An 18,585-nucleotide genomic window follows, 5' to 3' on the forward strand; every position below is an offset into this window, starting at 1 on the left:
TCATCAAGGATGAAGTTGCTGAGAAGCTTGAAGCAGGCCAAGACTAAAAGGCAAATCCGCCATTTGGAACGTCTTAGTGAACTTCGGTCAGTTCATCAAATAAAAAGGAAGTGCCTAACCAGACAACAGTGACCCTGCAGGAGTTGAAGATCTCCAAAGCTCAGAGAATCTGTGACAGGACAACTATTTGTTGTCAGCGATATCCCACAAGTCCTGCATATTTTGTTGTAAAACCTTTTAAAACTATCATCTCACTTCCACTTCAAAATTATACACTTTGTGTTAGTCTCTCATGAAATTCCAATAAAACACATTGGAGTTTGTGGTTTTACTGGGTCAAATGTGGAAACATTCAAAGAATAGCGGACACTTTCAAGGCAGGCATTTTTCTGACCCATCCTCTCTAAGAAATGTCCGCTTTGTTCTTTAAATAAAACGTTCAAATCCATTATGTCTTACTAAATAAAATCTGAGAGGCCCACAAATTGTATCCTGCTGTTGTAAAAGTTTCCAAACAAAGCGGACACTTTATGGGATGAGAGTTTTAGGGATCCAGTGACCCAGTGATTTACAAAAACGCTCTGCGTTCCAAGTTTCCAGTCCGTTTGTTACGCTGGATTCCTCTCTTGTGACTCAAGCCAGTTTGTACCGCGGGTCAGAACCACTGGTAGTCATGTAGAGGGATAACCTCAGAGGAGCTCTTTTCCAACTTAAACTGGGACATGACCTCTGACCTGTTTGCTATGCCGTCAAGATCAACACTGAACAGCTGTAGCACGGCTCAGTGGTCTTGGCCGCAGCGCCTCTATACTTATAATGAAGAGTCAGGGATTCTGTAACTTTTAAGAGGATTGTGCAGCGAACAGAAATGTTTGTTCGGCCTGTTTAAAATGTAGTTGCATCCCGGTTTGGAGGTCTGTAGTTAGTTAGTGAGGAATGCCTCAGGCCCAAAAGTGGAATAAATCAACAACATAACCATCCACACAGTCTTTCCTTTTTCCTTCCCCCTCCTCTATTCTAAATGCTTTCCTGTGTCGTCCTCCTTTCTCTGACCTTTATCTTTTTTCTAACTCGCCCCCCTTCCCAAGACCTTAACGTCTGCTTCCTTTCTGCTTCTTAACTTTATCTCACCCTTTTCCCCATACTTTCTTCATGTTTTCCCCTCCCTGCTTTTGTTTCCCTCTTCTCTTAGAAAAAATGCTTTGTGGTTTTGTAGACCGCTGGCTGTATTTGCAAAAAGCAAAGAAATCCGATACTGCTGAAAGAAGGAAAAAAATGATCTTTTGTGACTAATAGAAAACAGCAATGCAGAAAGTCCAATGAGTTCGAGTTCTTTTGGGCTTTCCAGTTGCTGAGATTAATTTTCCTCTCATGCACATTTCAAATAAACAGTTTATCTGAGATGACATTATTGAACCTGAAATAAGAGAAAACTTGTTGAAGTGGATCTGATTATCATCTTGAAGTCAAAGATGATTAAGACCTACTGGTATGATGTATATAATCTAAAACATTGAGAATCTCCAACTAATTTGGTAAGAATCAAGATTTTTGTTATTAGACCCTGCTAATAATAAAAATCGGTGTGCAGGTTGTGTTCAGATCAAAATTTTTCTTAGTCTTGAAATACACAAACCTGATCCACAAGTTTGATCACTTCTTCAGTTTTCTGTAATTGATACACAGATATAAAGGACATCCAACTTTTCATGTCTTGTTCAGAAAACTGTACAGCTGGTAAAAATCTGCCAGATGTTGCTTGTTTTAATTGTCAGTGTTTTTGCGTTTGAGAAAAATATATTACTGAACAAATTATTTTGTAAAGCGTTTTTTATATATATATAGAAACTTTAGATTCTTACCTCAACTCTGTTTCTGAAATGCTAACATTTGCAAATGTACAATGTTCAGTTCAGCTGAAATGGGGAAACATAATAGCTTTGCTATACTCCTTCCAGCCTTCCTGTTATCTGCCAAATGTCTTGCTCTTTTGCAGCTTGAATAAATAGTAGACATGTCTAGCCAATTAAAAATGGTTTCTATTTAAGTTGTTAGATTTATATGCTTTCACTGACTAAATTTTTTTTTAAACATTTGTCACTGAAACTGGAAGGTTTTGAGTCTTCTAGCCTCAGAAGCAACTTGTCAGCTCCTTGAAGAGCTTGATGTGGTATGTTCATAGATTTTTGAGTTTCCAACACACATTTGTTGAAAATATGTCCCCAGATATTTTCCTGCTGCTCTACTGTTAGCCAACTCCAAACCCATTTTGTGTTAAAACATAATCTTGCTCTTTTTCTTTTCTTTTTTTTTAATGTTGAAATTGTTTGACTCCGTCAGTGTTTTAAGGTTTGGGTTTTGTTTATGCCCAACAGCTGCTGACCCACCAGTCTGAGACATTTTAAAACTGCAGGTCAAATGTTTCTCATTTATAGATCCCCGGTCCGACTTCTTGTCTCCAGACAACTCTTTATATTGGCTAAGAACCATCTATGATCTGCAGTACATCTATAGATCCTGAATACATCCGTTTGATAAATAGTGTAGACACTATATCCAGTTGTAACTTCGGTTACAGGTCCTTCACTGTCATAGTTTGAATAACTTTTAAACGAACAGCTCTGAAAAAGTGTATTTAACCGACAGCTAGACATTCTTGTATCAACATCTCTCCCTTCTGGGGTTGAATGTTTACTAAAACAGACAGGAGTTTACTACCTGTAAGGAAAGTGATTTATTTCTGTTAAGTTTCCCACGATCCTGGATTTGGTGGTCCTCTTCTGTGTTGCATGCTTGCAGAGTTGTTTACAGTGCTTGGAAAACTAAGGAGTTCAGAGTCATCGAGGACAAGGAACAAAGCTTTGGGAAGCTTTACTGCTTCAATCTGCAAAACCCATTTAGTCGACTCCCTCTACTCCTTCTGTTGTCTTTATTCGTTGTCCCTTTTCTTGGCGTAAGAGAGTTTTCTACTCACCCAAAAAGATTTGTTTGCTTATTTTGTCACGGTAGCAGTATTATTCATAGGGCTGTAGATCAGTGATTCATTACATCCAATGTTTCATCACCCAACAAAAGTGTGATTAGCTAAATGCAGGAAGATTTCTCAAGACTTCTTTAATTTAGACCTAAACGTGTCTAACTTCAAACCAAATTTAGTTCATACCAGTCATAAGAATGACACAAGCTTATACTGCATTAAAACACTGACTGCAACAAGTTGAATTACAGATGTATGTTTGTGCTATCAAATAAAATAATGGACAAAGGCTTAGTTTTTCTACGCCTGTCAGTAAGACAGCCTACATATAAACTGAGGGAACAGAAATCGTCATGAAAGCATCATGAAGAGATGAAATTGTTTAGCAAAGATTCCATTTTTTTACCTAATCAGCTCAATATGATGGAAAAATATCTCTAAAGGTCCCAGGTTTGCTCTCCTCTGGCAAGATGCTCATCAATTCTGAATTATTTTAGCTAAAATTAGACATCCATTCCGTGCTTTTCAAACATCTACAAAACATTCACTTTGAGACTAAATCAACAATTTAGCTAAGACTTCTGTGAACATTTCCGATTTTAATAGGTTTTGTGTGTTTTATCCATACGTTTTGAGTTTCAATAAACAAAAGTCAAACAGAAAACTAACAAAGTATGGGTGTTAATATTGGATTTTTTTCAGTGAGAAGGTAGACCAACGTTTTTGAAAAGTACATTTTAAACATTTAATGACATCCCTAGGAAAATGTCAGACGGTAAGGACCCACTACATAGAATATAGCAACCCCTCCCTTATATGTTGCTGTGCACTTCCAAACAGCTGGCTGAACAACTGATAAATAACATATTTCCGGCTGAACAGGCAGATAGTAAATATAAAAATTTTTATTCTAATTTTTTTCACGCACATCCCATACTGGTGTATGCATGGCTAAAGAAGTAAAGAAATTGACTGAAGGGAGGAAAAGGACAGAAGAAAAACGGAGGTCTGTGGAGATGGGTGGTGCACAGGGAAGGTAGAGGGCATTGAGATGCAGCAAGTTGCTGACTGGCTGCCTGGAACAGGAAGGGGAAGTGGTAAAGGAGGTCAGGAGAGCTGCTTCCATAGGTGGGTCTTTATGACACATGGATACACACAATGAGTTACAATAAAAGTGAGACTGAAGTTTAGAGTTTCCACTTCTGTGTTATTCTTTGCCGTTTTCTTTTTTTTTTTCTTTCATTAATCACTTTAAGGCCAATTTGACGTGTTTCCACCAGGAGTGGTCCATGGCGGTTTAAGTGATTTGAGTGAAATGTCTGGATTTTTTTATGTCAAAGCAGCAGAATTGTTTGCTGGAATCTGTTTTGTGAATGTCCACGTACATGCCTACCCATCACCCATATGATCAAACAAGAAATGTTTGAGGCAAGGACGGGATTTCGATGCACAAAGCCAAGCATGCACTCTGTAGATGTGTCTGTGCGAGGGAGGCCAGCTGGGAGTAGATCGTATTTCAGCTTCTTTTTCAGTCTCACATTAACAGGACAGATACTGAGGATACTGGAGGCCTTGTAAAGGGTTGCAGCACCTAAAAAGCGTAGATATAAACCCGGCAGTTTAAATCCATACTGACAGGTTACACTGTTAAAGGCGCATTCATGTTCTGCATGCTCAGGCTTACCGTTGAATATATAACTTATTAATCCACACGAGGAAATCTAATGATTAAAACGGGCTGTTGCAGTGACTTCCTGCCAAATCTGAAGTACTCTAAAACTAGATAAAATATTTTCTAATAGGTTCTCCTTGAGTAAAGTCAGCTCCTGGGAAGAAGGCTACATCTGTTTAAAATTCACTATGTTTTAACAGGGTTGGTGTGGGAATTGCAAAATCTCTCAGATCATCACTTTTGCTTCTATTGAAAGTCTTATTAAATATGAAGAGTCTTAGGTGGAATCACTTTGCAGACATTTAAGATACCTAAAGTGTTAGTGTTCTTCACTTCAGTAAGTTATTTCACACCTATTGATGTAATTTAGATTGAACCCCTAAAATAAATAAATTTGCCAAAGAATTAGTGTCTTTTCACATGTTCAGGAAACCATCTTGGGGAGACTCAATGTTTTTTTATGATTTTCATAGAGTAGTCAACTATTTACCCTGCTCTAGTACCTATCCACACCCTTAAAGGCTTAGAAAGGAAAGATTGGTGCCCGTCTCCAGCGCCTGTGAGCGAGACAAGGCACACCCTGGACAGATCACCAATCCATCAGAGCAAGACTGAAACACATTAGACAAACAACATTGCCCTCATCCTCACCTCTAGAGGCAATTTGAAGAGCTCACAAGAGTTAACCTAACATGTATGTTTTAGACAGGGGAAGCAAGCACAGTCGACTTTTAAAAACTGTTTGTGGTGTGTAAATGTGGAGTCAATGTCTGGAGATTGTTAAAAATGGTTACTTATTGACCCACTTTGCACATGCTCTTTCTAGGTTTTTGTGCTAGCAACCACAACAACACTGAAGTATTTTTATTGGTTTTCCATTTTATATGTTTTGCTTTGCTCTGGCTTCATTTCCAATAAACTTCATATGTGAGCTGAAACTTGATAACCGAGTCGCAGAAAATAAGAGGTGAAGTTGTTTTGGGGAGAATCTTTACCAATTAGCTACATTTTGATGTAGGCAGTGATAACATTGTCACCATATGCTGGTGGAGCACAGAAGCATCACCAACGCATGTTATAGAACCCTGTTGATTTTTTATTTTTTTTTACAAAAACAGGAAAATATTTAATAAAATATCTAGTGTTGTTTCAGGACTCAAACAAGTTTGTGTGCCTTCTCTTTTGTTAAAACCATACCCCTTCACTACCTGCACTGATGACAGTTTCTGTGTCTGGTTGTATTTTTGTATTCTGCTGTTTATGTGAATGGACCGGCTGTTTAATTAGCTGAACTTAATTACCCACTTCCGATCATTTGCCAAGCAGCTGGTGCTTTTCTAGATTGAAGATACAACTTAAATGACTAATGTGCTCTTAACATTATATGTGTTTCATATCCGGATGTTAGTAAAGCTTTAAACCTTCAAAGCCAAGCGTAATTGTTTGGCTTTGATTTTATTTTATTGTAAAGTTGTTCATTATCGCCTTAAATGCTTTAAGTTCTTTCCATTCTTGCTGTGAGGACGTTTTGTTAAAGAAACTCAGCTGTGCAGATCTCCTCTCCACTTCCTTATCTTGCTTCCAGTACCGCTTTTGCACATTCCCTGCATTGCTGATGACATTTATTTGACCCCCTTTCCTTCCCATCAAATGCTTAGTTCCTCTGTGCTTTTACATCAACAGTAACTGTATAACCTTGCCTCTCCCTCTTTCTGTGTCGACACAGGACCAGAGGTGTTCCCCAGCAACAGCAGCAGTGCCATGTCTGAGGCGGTGGTGCCTGAGGCTATGGTACCCCCAGCAGTGGGTAATCTATATGGGGAGAAGGCTGGTGGAGCCATGGTGGACTTCAGCTATGTGGGGATTGATGCCATTTTGGAGCAGATGAGGAGAAAAGCCATGAAGCAGGGCTTCGAGCTCAACATCATGGTTGTAGGTAGGTTGTGATTTTTCCACACTAAAAAACATCTAGTCTGTACTCACCTTACATCTTGCAACCTCCTACATAATGTTTAACCCAAAACATGTGTAATATTAAATTTAAATGTCTTTTTTTCTGTTTATACTTCTGTTTCAGCCTCTTGTCTTCACATCCAAATACACATTTCTCATAAAAATCCTCACGTTTTTGTTTCCTCCTGCACTGACTTGACTTTTGTCTCTTTAATCAGCCTTGACTGAAAGCAGAGGCGTCAAACTGATTTTAACAAGCATCCCTCTCTGTTGGAGGCCCAACACACTGCCTTTGAGTCCTGTGATCACACATCTTTAATTACACACACCTCAGCTGTAACCAGACCATCATAAAACTCTCTCCACTTCCAAAGGGCGTCTCCTGAGGATGATGCCGTGACACCTTTTCTGTCTGGCATGTGAAAGAGAAAGAAAGAGAAGCAGTCTTGAGTAAAATGAAAGAACCCTTGTTTCCATGCTTTATTTTGCTACTATAAATTGGAGATAAAATACCTTCTTTTACTCATCAGAGCATTTCAGGTTGTGCTTACAGAATTACAAAACCAGGAAATTTTTAAAGTAACCCAATCAGAACAGATGCATTTCCTTTTTTATTTACTATGTCTACTTACTCATTTCTTTATCCATTAAAGAAAATAACATAATCAAAATAAATACAACTAAGTACTTGTATATTTTTGACCTTTTGAATGTACCTCTGGGGCTTTTAAAAGCTTAATCCTCTTGAAGAATGTGGTCTAGTCAGAGAAGAGCCACATTGAACATGGTTGTCTTCATAGAGAACAGTAAGGTGGAAAACTAATACATCACTCTGAAAACACAGTGGTGGCAGGATGATGCTGTGGGGATACTTCAGTACAGATGGAGAAGCTGGTCAGAGTTGATGGGTAGATTGTAAATACAGGTAACTCCTGAAAGAAATCCTGTTATGAAGTACGGCAGCGACACTAAACATGCATTAAGAGATTCAATGGAGATTTATATGCCAGAATGGCCCAGTCAAAGTCAAGGCCTAACTCCAATTAAGAATGTGTGTGGAGATTTGAAAACTTCAGGTCAAAGATGCTTTCTGTCTGACTGAGTTTGAGCTGCTCTGCAAAAAAGAATGAGATCAAATCTGTATCTAGATGTATGAACTGGAGTGTAGTGACATTCCCCAAAAGAATATGGAAATTAAATGTGGTTCTTTTTGAAAACACTGACTCAGACCTTTTGAATTCAAGGTAATACTATTGCATTATTTTTTTTCCACTTCAGTTATGCACTCAAACTTACAAAAACAACTTGATGTTAGTGGTTGTGAAGAAGTGCAAGAGGTATGAATATTTTTGTAAGCCTTCAGTTCTCAAAACAGATAAAACATCAGCAGGTGGAAACAGTCTTTCCCTGTGTTTGATGTAGTTCCACTTCATAGTTTCAGTGTGAACATTTTTGGCATGAATACGCCTTCCTCTATAGGTTCCAGCTGTTGAGATTTTTAAACTATTGCTTGAATTATGCCCTGCTGTCTGCCTGCCTAGGTGAGTGTGTTTTAGAAGTAATCTCCATAAATCAGGGTGGTTCTTGTTGACTTAACCTAAATTCAAACTGTGAAGGATTACTTCTCAAATGGTCACTTCCCCCTCTTCCTGATTATTCAGCTGCCAGGTTGAGCAAAGTAATTCTGTTCGTGTTTTTTTCTGCTCAAATGTAGTACCTTTCTGATTCATGTAGCAACATGGGGAAAGTAAATTGCAGTGTTAGTTTTGATAACATAGATGCAGGTAGACACTGTTTACACTTAGAGCCATTAGATCTGAAACTTACATGTAATAAGTGTTTTAAATTAGTTATATTTTAATTATGTGCAGATTTATAACAGCATTGTTCTCATTTTACAGGGCAGAGTGGCCTTGGGAAGTCGACTCTGATGAACACCTTGTTCAAATCTAAAGTCAGCAGGAAGTCTGTACTGGGCACCGGCCAGGAGAAGATCCCAAAAACTATTGAAATTAAGTCCATCAGTCATGGTATATGGCCTTTCTTTGTTTTCAGTTTACTACATCTTTTCCTGCTGTTTTATGACACATAATCCCCCACAGCTGCTAAATCCTGAAAAGGAAGCAAGCCTCTATGATCAGAATCATCTTGTGCTGTTGGCACTTATTGCTTCTCTTTGTGCAGACATTGAGGAGAAAGGAGTGAGAATGAAGCTCACCGTCATTGACACACCAGGATTTGGAGACCAGATTAACAATGAGAACTGGTACAGCTTAATTTCAATTTTGTCTTACAAAATACTGTTATACTCTATTTAAAAAATTTTTCCCTTAATGGATTCACCCTTTTTGCCATCAACGTAGCTGGCAGCCCATCATGAAGTTTATTAACGACCAGTATGAAGCGTACCTGCAGGAGGAAATCAACATCAATAGGAAGAAAAGGATTCCAGACTCCAGAATCCACTGCTGCATATACTTCATCCCCCCGACTGGTCACTGGTAATTCAAATAAAATTAGTACAAGTATTTAATACTGCTGCTATTTGTCAAAGAAATCAATAACATTGACTATAATCACTGATATTTTTAACCCATACTTGAAGTGACTTTTACAGACCTAAAACTTAAGATTTTGTGGTGTGGTATTATTAGTAACATTATTACAACCATTTTGTCAGTGTTTGGCTTGGGGCTTGTGAATTTGATCATTTATCACGCAATAACAATGAATTATGTCGTAATCTAAATGAATCAGATTTAGACTGGGAAAAGCACTGAAAAAGTCTCAATTTATACAAAACACAAACCAGGTTTATATAAACTCGCAGCTGAACTGTGTGGTCCGCTTTTGTTTACTTCCATCTTAACTTCATCATATTTGATTCTCAGGGTTTTTTAAAACTGTAAATATATAAACACAGAGGTATGTCCATGTTGTTTTTGTTTTCCTAAAGGCAGCATATTAACACACATGTACACATGTTTTTGAGGTATACAAAAAATGCTATTATGTTGAAGAATAAATGCAAGTAAAATTGTTTTTTGGATGAAAAAGCATTGCTTCTGTACAAATACATTAATTATCAAACTAGAATAATCATAAAAAAATGTCTGAAAGCAAATTTACAGGAGTAGACATGAATAAAAAAATCTTTTTGATAAAGCATGTTTTCCTGCAAGCATCCCCACAGAAAGTATAAACCGTTTTTAATCTGGACTGCCTTTGCGGCAAACTGTTGCTGGTTCTGCATGTGTTCATCCAGACCTTTTGTTTATTCTCAGGTGGAAAATGTGAGGCTGTGCTTTGTTACTCTGCAACTTCAACACTCACACAGTCCTGTCATTTTACTTCAGAACCAACATATCCCAGAACACCATTCCACTGCACTGCAAACACAGGCTGCTCTTGCCAATTTACCAAGTTTCTCCCTGGATTTCTTACAAATGCAAACATCTGGCTCTTATTGAACAGGCTAATCTACTCACTTGGCTCAGTCTGCAGTTCCTGGAGCTCAGGGGACTGGGTTTTACTCACAGAAGGAATTAGCAGGAGGTTTCGCATATTCTCATGTGCCCATCTAGCCATTCAGCACACATTTCCTTTCATTCTCCGAAACTGAAGCCGAGTATCTTGGGGAAACATTTTGTAACTGCCGAGTCCTCGATGGAGACTCTGTTCAAGCGCCGCACCTCAGCTCTGTTATTTTTGTGTCTTGGCCTGTCTTTACTGGGTCAGGGGACGGGTGTGAAATGGTTCCCCCGAGTCGAGCCGCCAGTGTTTCATGTTGATCCAATTCAGATGTCACTTAATGTGAGCAGCAGCTGCTCAAAGCTTGTCTCAAAAAGACTAACACAGGCAGAGCAGAGCGTTTCTGGGTTCAAGAAATCAGTTTTTACATTTCTGTCATTTTTTTGTGTGCTTTTGAGTCAGTGCACACTAGCTGGACAGAATCTAAAAATATGTAGAAGCTTCCACAAACTGTGAGATTCTGGCTATTTAATGACCTGAAGCCTCCAGTAGATCTGATGGACGTGTAATGACTTGATCTGGGAGAATAGTTGGGAAAATCTGCCCTCTGCTGCTCAAATCTAGTATTGCAATTTTCAGATGATTCATTGTTCTCTCTCGTAATTTTGCTCTGTTATTTTCTCCCCCTCAGTCTGCGACCTCTCGACGTGGAGTTCATGAGGCGTCTCAGCAAGGTGGTCAACATCGTCCCGGTCATTGCCAAGGCAGATACTCTCACGCTGGAAGAGAGAGACTTCTTCAAAAAGAAGGTAATCTTTGTTTTCAGCTTCAGGAGAAAATTTAAAGTTTAGTCTGAGTTTTTTTATTTCATTTTATTTTTTTGGAATGATCAGGCATGATTATGTTCTACGTATAAACATCTAATGTTATTTTTTGTCAATTACAGATGATAATTGATAAGTATGATATAATTTACTACTAATCTGATCCGATTTAAGTGCATGTGTTGCATATCTATATAGGAATAAATTAAAACTAGCAGGTTGAAGTTTATTTTGTGTGTATGTTTTGCTCTCATCAGATCAGGGAAGAGCTGCGAGCCAATGGGATTGATGTGTACCCTCAGAAGGAATTTGACGAGGACGCAGAGGACAGAATGATTAATGAAAAGATCAGGGTAAGAGAATATGGCTTTTCACCTAAAGCTAATAATATAATAAAGCATGTACAGCCCTTGAACCCTCTTCAGGACAACAAGACGCCTTCAGAAGTCACATAATTAGTTGCCGTGTATGTAATTTAATCTCAGTATCAGTCCAGAAGTTTGTTAGAGAAAATTAGCGAACAAATGCCGACCAAAGTAAACAGCAGGGATAAAATCATGGAGGAGTTATGATTATATGCCACGCTTGATGATTGTCACAGAGGGTTTCTCTGGAGGAACTGCAGAGATCCACAGCTATACTGATGCTTGTGCTCTTCAAATCTGGTGTTTGTGGAAGGGTGGCAAGAAGAAAACCATTATGGAAAGAAAGCTTTAACAAGTTCACTTTTAATTTAGCTGCAAACTGTGGTCACATTCAGTTTTCACTAAAACTTTTAAACTACGCCTGCCAAACTGGGAGCTGTGGGAGTGTCTGAGGCAGGACGTTTTTGAAGCATGTCAGACAACACACTCACACACTGCAGAGTTGTATCTATTTAAAAGTGAGTACTGTAGTGACCTCTGACAGTTGCATATTTTACACTGTTCTTTAATCATGGTAGATAAGAATTTTATTGCTACAATTAATTACAGCTGCTGCTGTTCTGATTACAGTTTCTGAAGAGGACTTGACAGTAATGATTATGATGATGAAGATTGTAAGAGCTTTGATTAACAGGATTTTGAGACCGACTGTAAGAAATTGTATGGCTACTGTACTACTTATTTTAGTGTCTGTCTTGAGTAAAGCCTTCCAGCACCTGATGCAGGCATTCATCGTTAGTAAAAGTAGTTTTAGGTCACACTTTATTGTAAGTATCAATAAGTGGATTTTTGCAAAATTCAAAACATTTTCTACCATGATGTTTGGACAGTCACTCTGCTCAGAAAACAATAAAATTGTATCAATCACATAATTATTAGGAATAACTATATAATTATTAAGAATTATCCTGAAACAGCAGAAACATAAGAAAGCATCTTAAAATAGTACTAATTAAAAAAGCTGCATTTTAGTCTTCCACTGATTTGTGTTGACCTATTACTATTATTTAAAATTTATTTGTGGTTGCAATGTAGCACAATCTGATAAAGTTCAAGAGATGTGAATATTTTTTCAAGGCTTTAGGAGAGTCTTTGTAATTCACTGTGACTCTCTGATTGTTGGGGCAGGAGATGATCCCATTTGCGGTCGTGGGCAGCGATCAGGAGTACCAAGTGAACGGCAGAAGGTTGCTGGGGAGGAAGACCAAGTGGGGCACTATTGAAGGTAAATTTCTCCTACGCATATAATCTATGATCCATCATCAAAGCAGTACTTTTATAGCTTAGATGGAAATATTTTGATTAATAGGAAAAAATGGAGATGCAGTTATTACAATTGATGCTGTAAACGAATTTCCAGTTTACTGTTGTGCTACTTCAAGCTTTTTATTAGACTTTGACTTTAAAAAGCCGCACTTCTTTAAAGGATGTTACTTTTTTTTAACTAAAATCTCAAAAACAACTTTAGTCATGCAGATAGTGTTAACAATGTTTCGTCTCGAATCATTCCCTCTGTTATAAATTGTTAGCCACTACAGATCGAACTCTGTGATTCTTTATCAAATCTCTCATTAAAGAAGCTTCATTTCCTGCAGCATACTCTGCAGACACGCAGACACTTGTCTGCTGTAGTTTCTCTGCAGCGATACTTATCTCCTCTTATTTACATAGCTGCAGAGATCTGTGCAGCAGATCAGAGCAGACTGTAGCTATATTCATGCATTAACTACTTGTGTCTTGAAAAAAAAAATGCACCAAGATCTGCACCTCCCCCTAGTGGGCTATTCTTATAACCCGACTTAAACACCTTCTGCATTGTGACATTGTTTTTGTGAGATTTCTTCATTTATTTGAAATACTGAAGACATGTTTCCTCTCTCCCATGCAGTGGAGAACATCGCCCACTGTGAGTTTGCCTACTTACGAGACCTTCTCATCAGGTGAGTGGATTTTGGCATCCTCAACCTTTTTATGTCACATTAATTTTAACATGCACATAAAACTAGGGAGCACTTGGCTTTGAGGTGGGATTTTAGGGGAGTTCTGTGATACTTTGACAAAAACTGTTAACAGTTGTTCATTTTTTTTCTAATCAAAGATGGCTCTCATTCTGATTAGCAGGGTTTTTAGTAAATATGGTGGATCTGTTTTTATTTTCTTAATTCCTGCTGCTTTAAATAAATGACAGATTTTCTATTTTTAAAGTTAATCCACTTTTTATCATTTGAGAGAGGTTTGTCACTATGGTATGAGTGAAACATTTTAAGTTGATAATAAATATGAAAAGTTAGAAATGATGATATTTTAAGTGAATTTTGGTAAGGGTGCTAATTTGACAATAACCACATTAACCAGACTGGGATGTTTGAGGCTGGACTCAGCTGGCACTAATGTGGTGCAGTTGGATCAGCTCTTAAATCTGCTGTGTACTTGTGGCCATCTTTTAGAAACCAGCCTTAGAAAACTTCTCAATCTTTTAAAGTTGAGAACATTTTAAAAATTGAAGTGTTTTCAGTGACAGACTGGGTAGCTCTAAAGCACTTCTTCCATCCTAGCCATCTACTCAGGCTAGGATGAAACAAATCCAAAATGAAACAAATATTTCATGATTAACTTGTTTTTACAGAAGGTTTACGATAATAATTTCCTCAAAGGAGAAAATGTAGCAAATATTGGCAAAAAAAGCCAACACATGTTGTAACACATGACCAGCAGATTGTCAACATATCCTAATTTGTTAAAATATAATACTGTCATATGCCACTTCCCCAAGTACATTAATTGAGTTTATGGTGTTTTATTGTATGATTTTTTTAAATTTTTGCAGGTTGTTTTTATGTCTTGTCTGGCTTTCATCAGACGGAGGTTTAGAGTTCTCATCAACTTTTTGTTGCCTTGAGTTCCACAAAGTTGCACTTTGTGGAGCAAATCTGCCACCAACTTTCTAAGGCAACAAGTCCTACCATACTTCTTGACTAGACTCCCAAAAATGGACACTATAATAAGATGAAAATACAATTTGAAAATATGTAGTCATTACATAAAACATGACTTTGTCTAAATGTTTTCCAGCAACCAGGTTGAAGTTTTTGCCAAGTCTTTTTTGTTGTTGTTGCTAATTTAGTTCAATGCCTGCATAACAAAATTTTCATGTTTGAAAATATATTTAGTCATTTTATAAAAGCATAGGGTCTGACAACCATGTATCTGTAGAAACAGCAAAAATAAAATCTGATTAAATGGCTGGTATCTTCTCTTATCGTGCTCTCATGTGTCTTTTTGTTCAGGACCCACATGCAGAATATTAAGGACATCACCAGCAGCATCCACTATGAAATGTACCGCGTGAGGCGCCTCAATGAGAACAACACTGCAGTGGCTCATGCCAACGGCGTCCCTGAACATCACCTGACTGCCCACGAGATGTAGACGCCACCTGCCCTCCACTGCAGACTAACACACGAGATGCAAGACTCTGATCTTCCCTCTACTCCAAGCCTCCCTCCACCCAGCCCTGATCTCACAGGTGGGGTAAAAACTCTAAATCCTGTCAGAGGGACTTTATCATCTTCAGCTTAAAGGACTTTTTATCAGTTTATTGCCTTATTTTTATTTTTTCAAACTTATCTTTACCAATGACAAAACAGAGAAGAAAGGGTTCTGCCTTCAAGTTGTGCTGCAGCTTTGGTTTTATATCCCTCATGTCTTACAAATTTTACAGTCTATATTTTGGGTGCCAAAATGTTTTTTTTGTTTTTTTTTTGTCTACCAAACTGATCAGATTTGTCTGATTTGCTTTAATCAGTTAAACAAGTTTGGCGTTTTTGTTTCCATGGTAGGAATTTGTGCCACAATAGAAGCACAGTGTTTTGTCTCGACGAACACACTACAATAATATGCATAAAAACTGATGAAGATCATGTTTTAATATCAATACATGATCAGAGCATGTTGGAAGAAGATGAGCTAGTTCTTTCCCAAAATGTTTGACATGCCAAAACGGTAAACTCAGCAAAAAGTCACCAAATAACACGATGTGCCTGAAGGTTTTTCTTTTTTGCGCATCACAACCTGTGTTTTGCTTCGATTCTTTGTTCATATCCTGTTAAATATAAATGTCAAAATTTTTTTAAACATCGTTATTTAGTAGAAATATCGTAAAGTATGATTTAAGATGGAAAAAGTATTTATGCACGTTATAAAATGTGAACATTTTTCAAGACTCGTCTTCCAGTTATTCAAAAATATCAACACAAACGGGCTCAGACGTTCGAGCTTTTCCTGCTTTTTTGGGGGGATCCTCCTCAGTGCCTTATTTATTGGAGGATGATTTGTGAGCTCGTCGGCTGAAACTGGAAAGAGAAGCAGGTTTTTGGTTCCACCTGAAATTACATTTAGACATCTTTTAGTCCTCGCGTGTCATTTATCTTCCATCGACCAGACCACTTTTTGCTCTGTTGACCACAATGTACCAACAATATTTCTCTTCCATGCATATCTAATGTCCTTCTGTCGCTGTTTTGCTCTGTCTTGTATATTCCTCTGTGTTCCGATACATTTTTGTACTTGTATTATTGATAACAAAGTTTCTTTTATCTTATTTTAAAGAAATAAAGATTGAAGTTTTAAATATTTATCCTATCACTTCCACTGTTTCACAATAAGAGTCCTGTTTAAGCTGTTGTTTTTTCTCATTAATTCACCTCATAGCAAGGGGATGCAGGGGACTTTATTCAGATTAAAAGACCAAGCTTTAGATCATTTTCTGCTACACTGGATCCCCACAGCATTTATTCGCAGGTGTAATTTACTCACTCGAGCTCTTAAGTTGTCATTAAGCCATTCCTCGATTACCTTGTGGGATCAATATGTCTCTCTACATGGTCAGTGCATAGCTGATTAGCACTAATTACTTGGGGCATGAGTTCCTCTGTTGGTGAGGTGTGTAGTAAAGGAGTTGTAAGCTCCAAAGTAGACGGCCACACTTTAGGATGTTCAGTCCAAAGAATCTAAATAGTCAGCAAAGTAAGTTTTTACTAGTTCTCCCTTGGGGGAAAAAAAAATACTTTTTTAGCTTCAAAACAAACCTTATGACATTTTACCATTCAACCTAAAGTAATTGCTTTAAATGTTTGTGCGATTTTCAAAATGGCGACTTGGATCATTGCTCCTCGAAATGGCACCCGCTCTCGCCCATCCTCCATGGTTTCCATCCAGCGCCACACACAGCCATGACGCCCTTAACCGCCACTCTTTCGCAAGCTTTAACCCTCCGCCATCTCATAATTTGAAATCTCCTCATTCCTCATGTTTCTTTTCCTGCCTGCTTCTGTCCTCCTGGGGGGGAAAAAAACTGCAAGAGAAGCAGCTGCAGCTCAGCTCTGCACCAACTGGGGCTCGCCGCCTCTCCTGCGTGCCACCTAGCAGTCGTCTCGTTGGCAGCCACCCAGCGCTTCGCCGCCTGCTTTAATGACATTCATTAATGAGGTGCATGCTTTATGGGTACTAATGAATTTGGCATCTCCAAGACAGACACAAACAGTTTGTTTAATACAGGCTGCGCACGTGTGGAGTTGTTTAAGGCTGGATATACAACGCCTTGAAATGTTGCCACATAACCACAAACTACTGTGTGTTTTATTTTGGTTTTATATCAAAATAAAACATAGAGAAAGAAAAGGATACATGTTGGGGGTTTTTTCTGAATAAAATCTGGAAATGTTTTCTGCTACCGTTAAATGAAACATAGAAGTCACCTTAATTATTGAATGGAATCAACCAGTTTTGTGAAAATCTTAGAGGTTTGTTAGAGAACATTAGAAGACAGCTGCTGTGCTGTTTTCTACTAGAAGACATCTTCACAAAGACCAAGGAACACTGCAGACAGAAAGCTGGCAGGGAATGTAAGCTAACACATGATGCCAGTCTATTAAGACGTGGCCTAAACTGACTGAGAACAGTAACCTGACAAGCAGCCAAAAGCTCAGAACTAAGGTTTCATTTGGATGAATCTCTGCCCTTGTGGAAGACGTTCCGCTTGTAGTTCATCATTAGCCCTGTAGGGGTCAGAGTAAACATGTGGAAGAAGCTGCTCCGCTCAGATCAGAACTTTTTGCCTCTATGGCACACAGCACCTTACTCAGAATAAAACGTCCTTGCAGTGACACATGGCAGCATCATCCTGTGGGGAGGGTGTTCCTCAGAATCGGCTTTATTCGCCAAGTTTGCGCACAGAAACTAACTGAAGTTGACTTCAGTTCTACTTTACACCTGTAAGGACTAAAGGTCCAAGGCGATCCTGTAGAAAAACCTGCAGGAAACATGAGACGAGGACAGCAAACCTTTAGCATACAGCCTGAGATAGAACAATTTGTGTGTTGAGATGGCCCAGTCAAAGTCTCAACCTTAAACCAGTTGAGAATGTGTGGTAAAGTGCAACATCTGATGCTCCTCATCCAGTCTGAGCAACCAGCAGCAATAAGCAAAACCTTCATCTCCTAGATATGCAAGAAGCAAAACCCAAAAGACCAGCAGCCGTTTTCACAGTGAAGGGAGGTTCTAAACAAAGTATTTACGCAGGAAGCAGAATGGTTTTTGTTCATGTTAAAAAGAAAATTAAAGGTTTAATTGCCATTCTTTTCATCAGTATTAGCTTGAGTGCATCATAATGCATTGCACCCCATTGCCATATCTTGTTAATGCGTCTGCCCATCTTATCTGCATAGAGACGATGTGCTACCAATTAACATCTGTTTGTATGATGAGAACGATATAGCATCGCGTCATGTTTTTCCTTTTTTTTTTTTTTTTTATAATTAGCCAGCCTGATTGGAAAATCACTGGAGTTATCTGTTTCTCTGAGAAGCTCTATCGATGTTTTGCATGTATTTGCATATCTGCTGCTCTCCTCTGCTGCACGGGCATAAGGTGGTGTTGCCCTCATTTGTCTCATCCCTCCCTAGTCTGCTGCTTCTCCTCTCCTTTGTTGGCACACTCTCTCCTTCTCCAGCCGAAGCCCCTCGTCCCGCCCTGCCACCCCTCCTCTCTCTCTCTCCGAAGTCGGCTACCTGTCTTGCTCTTGGCTCTTCGCCAGCCTCTCAGACATGCATTGGGGAAGAGGCTGAAGACCCGTATGCAAATCATTCGGCTTTATGGAGATCAGCCCTGCTGTTAATTAAAAGTCAGTTGCAGATTCAATTAGCTGTCTGAAAAGGGAGGGCTGAAATGGGATTCTTTGGATAGATGTCGAGTAGATTGGATTGA

The 18,585-nt window shown here is 38.6% G+C and overlaps 1 protein-coding gene across 4 annotated transcripts in view; it reads left to right on the plus strand.

Annotated features, from left to right (window-relative positions):
* Nucleotides 1–15,956, plus strand: part of LOC116735255 (septin-9-like) — a 96,023-nt gene extending 80,067 nt beyond the window's left edge. For all 4 annotated transcript variants that reach the window (XM_032587010.1, XM_032587012.1, XM_032587011.1 and 1 more), the window contains 9 exons: nucleotides 6,376–6,585; nucleotides 8,504–8,632; nucleotides 8,787–8,868; nucleotides 8,966–9,103; nucleotides 10,765–10,882; nucleotides 11,155–11,250; nucleotides 12,451–12,547; nucleotides 13,211–13,262; nucleotides 14,610–15,956. In XM_032587010.1, coding sequence (XP_032442901.1) covers nucleotides 6,376–6,585; nucleotides 8,504–8,632; nucleotides 8,787–8,868; nucleotides 8,966–9,103; nucleotides 10,765–10,882; nucleotides 11,155–11,250; nucleotides 12,451–12,547; nucleotides 13,211–13,262; nucleotides 14,610–14,751 — 1,064 coding nt within the window. In that variant the 3' untranslated portion in view covers nucleotides 14,752–15,956. The remainder of the gene's footprint in view (nucleotides 1–6,375; nucleotides 6,586–8,503; nucleotides 8,633–8,786; nucleotides 8,869–8,965; nucleotides 9,104–10,764; nucleotides 10,883–11,154; nucleotides 11,251–12,450; nucleotides 12,548–13,210; nucleotides 13,263–14,609) is intronic.
* The last annotated feature ends 2,629 nt before the right edge of the window (nucleotides 15,957–18,585 follow it).

This window comes from Xiphophorus hellerii, chromosome 16 (assembly GCF_003331165.1).
Source record: "Xiphophorus hellerii strain 12219 chromosome 16, Xiphophorus_hellerii-4.1, whole genome shotgun sequence".
In the NCBI taxonomy this organism is placed as follows: domain Eukaryota; kingdom Metazoa; phylum Chordata; class Actinopteri; order Cyprinodontiformes; family Poeciliidae; genus Xiphophorus; species Xiphophorus hellerii.